This window comes from Chiloscyllium plagiosum, chromosome 28 (assembly GCF_004010195.1).
Source record: "Chiloscyllium plagiosum isolate BGI_BamShark_2017 chromosome 28, ASM401019v2, whole genome shotgun sequence".
NCBI classification, from domain to species: Eukaryota; Metazoa; Chordata; class Chondrichthyes; order Orectolobiformes; family Hemiscylliidae; genus Chiloscyllium; species Chiloscyllium plagiosum.
The window spans coordinates 1,135,749-1,137,399 of NC_057737.1; the positions used below are offsets into that span (position 1 = coordinate 1,135,749).

Consider the following 1,651-nt stretch of genomic DNA (forward strand, 5'->3'; position numbering starts at 1 on the left):
GAATGGATTGCACTGCCCAGAACCCGTTGTGTTATCATGTTGGACAATATGGATGGCCATTGCCCCTGTGTGGCCTCACAGTAATGTTTTCTGTTCCAGGTGTGTATGCAGTACCTGAAGGATACCAATATCCTCTTCATTGGAGGGTTAATGGTGGCCATAGCGATTGAACACTGGCATCTTCACAAACGGATCGCCCTGAGAACCCTCATGCTTCTGGGTGTCAAACCAGCTCTGTAAGAGTTTCTCCATCATTGTCCTGTTGTGTTCACTCCAGTACATGGTCAAGATCCATGCTTTATTTTTGAGAACAGGGTCAATGGAGAGGAAGTGGGTCACTGTGCATGATATTCAAGTACAAGGTCTGGTCCAGTAAATGCCAAATATTTAAGGGTTGTGTCGGCTGGGAGGGGAGTGAGAGGAGGAGAGGTAAGCTTCAGTTTCAGATAAGCTTGGAGCAAGGTGACCTCCAGTCTGTTTGGAGCCCAGGCCTACAGCCCAGCTGCCCACATGGTGAAGACTGTTCTGTGTGTTTGGAGAACATCCAAGAGGAACCCCTTTGGAGTGTTCATGTCCAAGAAGAGGGTCTTCAATGGGTTCATATTGAGCAGGAGCAGCCTGATTGGCTGGATGTCATGTGACCGTTGCTAACTGATTTGTTTTCTGTGTTGGTTCCAGGTTAATGTTGGGGTTCATGGCTGTGACATCATTCCTATCAATGTGGATCAGTAACACAGCCACGACAGCGATGATGATCCCCATCATAGAGGCAGTGCTGGAGCAGCTCAGCAGCACTGATGTGGAGGCAGAACAAACCGATTTGGAAAGTGGAGGGCCAACCAATGACTTGGAACTGGAGACAAAGAGCTCCAAAAATGAACTGGACTCGTCAGGTCTCTGATACATTCACTCTCCCAATGGGGTCTCTTCAGCCACATCTCAGAGGTTACTTGCTCCCAGACCCCAGGCCATGTTAGAGTTGTTCCTGAAGTGAACATGACCCCTCAGAGAGCTGTCCCCCACTGTTTCAGCCCCTGAAGATGGGGTGGGGTTAGTGGGTGTGGGCAGCTGGCTGGTGCCCGTGGAGTTACTGGGCAGAGATACTGGCAGTTCCTCTCCACAGTTACTGCCAGACTTGCTGAGTTTCTCCAGCAGTTTCTGTTTAAGTTTCAGATTTCCAGCACCCCACAGTTCTGTGTTTGCTCCCTTCCCCTTGCTGTCTGCCTCACTCAATGAGTAAGCCCCTCACCCACCCCTGCCCCCACTGCTCTCCCTGGACACTCCATCTGAGTGGAGAGAGCAGACTGTAACCAACTCATCCCCCAGCTGTTCATCACCCACAGACTCCCTTTGGGTCAGGTGGAATGTCCCTGGTCTGCAGGGATTGTCTGATGAGCAAAGGTTAAACAGATTTGGTCTGTACTCACTGGAGTTTCAACGAATGGGAGGTGATCCCATTGAAACATAAGGATTCTTAAGGGGCTTTGACAGGGTCAATGCTGAGAGGATGGTTCCCCTCATGGGAGAGTCTAAGACCAGAGGGTACACTCTCAGAGCTGAAAATGTATTGCTGGAAAAGTGCAGCAGGTCAGGCAGCATCCAGGGAACAGGAGAATCGACGTTTCAGGCATAAGCCCTTCTTCAGGAATCC

At 50.3% G+C, this 1,651-nt stretch overlaps 1 protein-coding gene across 1 annotated transcript in view; it reads left to right on the top strand.

The window, feature by feature from the left end:
• Positions 1 to 102: 102 nt before the first annotated feature.
• LOC122563859 (solute carrier family 13 member 2-like) overlaps positions 103 to 1,651 on the top strand; it is a 22,614-nt gene continuing 21,065 nt past the window's right edge. Inside the window, exons 1-2 of the mRNA XM_043718055.1 lie at positions 103 to 236; positions 679 to 893. Coding sequence (XP_043573990.1) covers positions 106 to 236; positions 679 to 893 — 346 coding nt within the window. The 5' untranslated portion in view covers positions 103 to 105. The remainder of the gene's footprint in view (positions 237 to 678; positions 894 to 1,651) is intronic.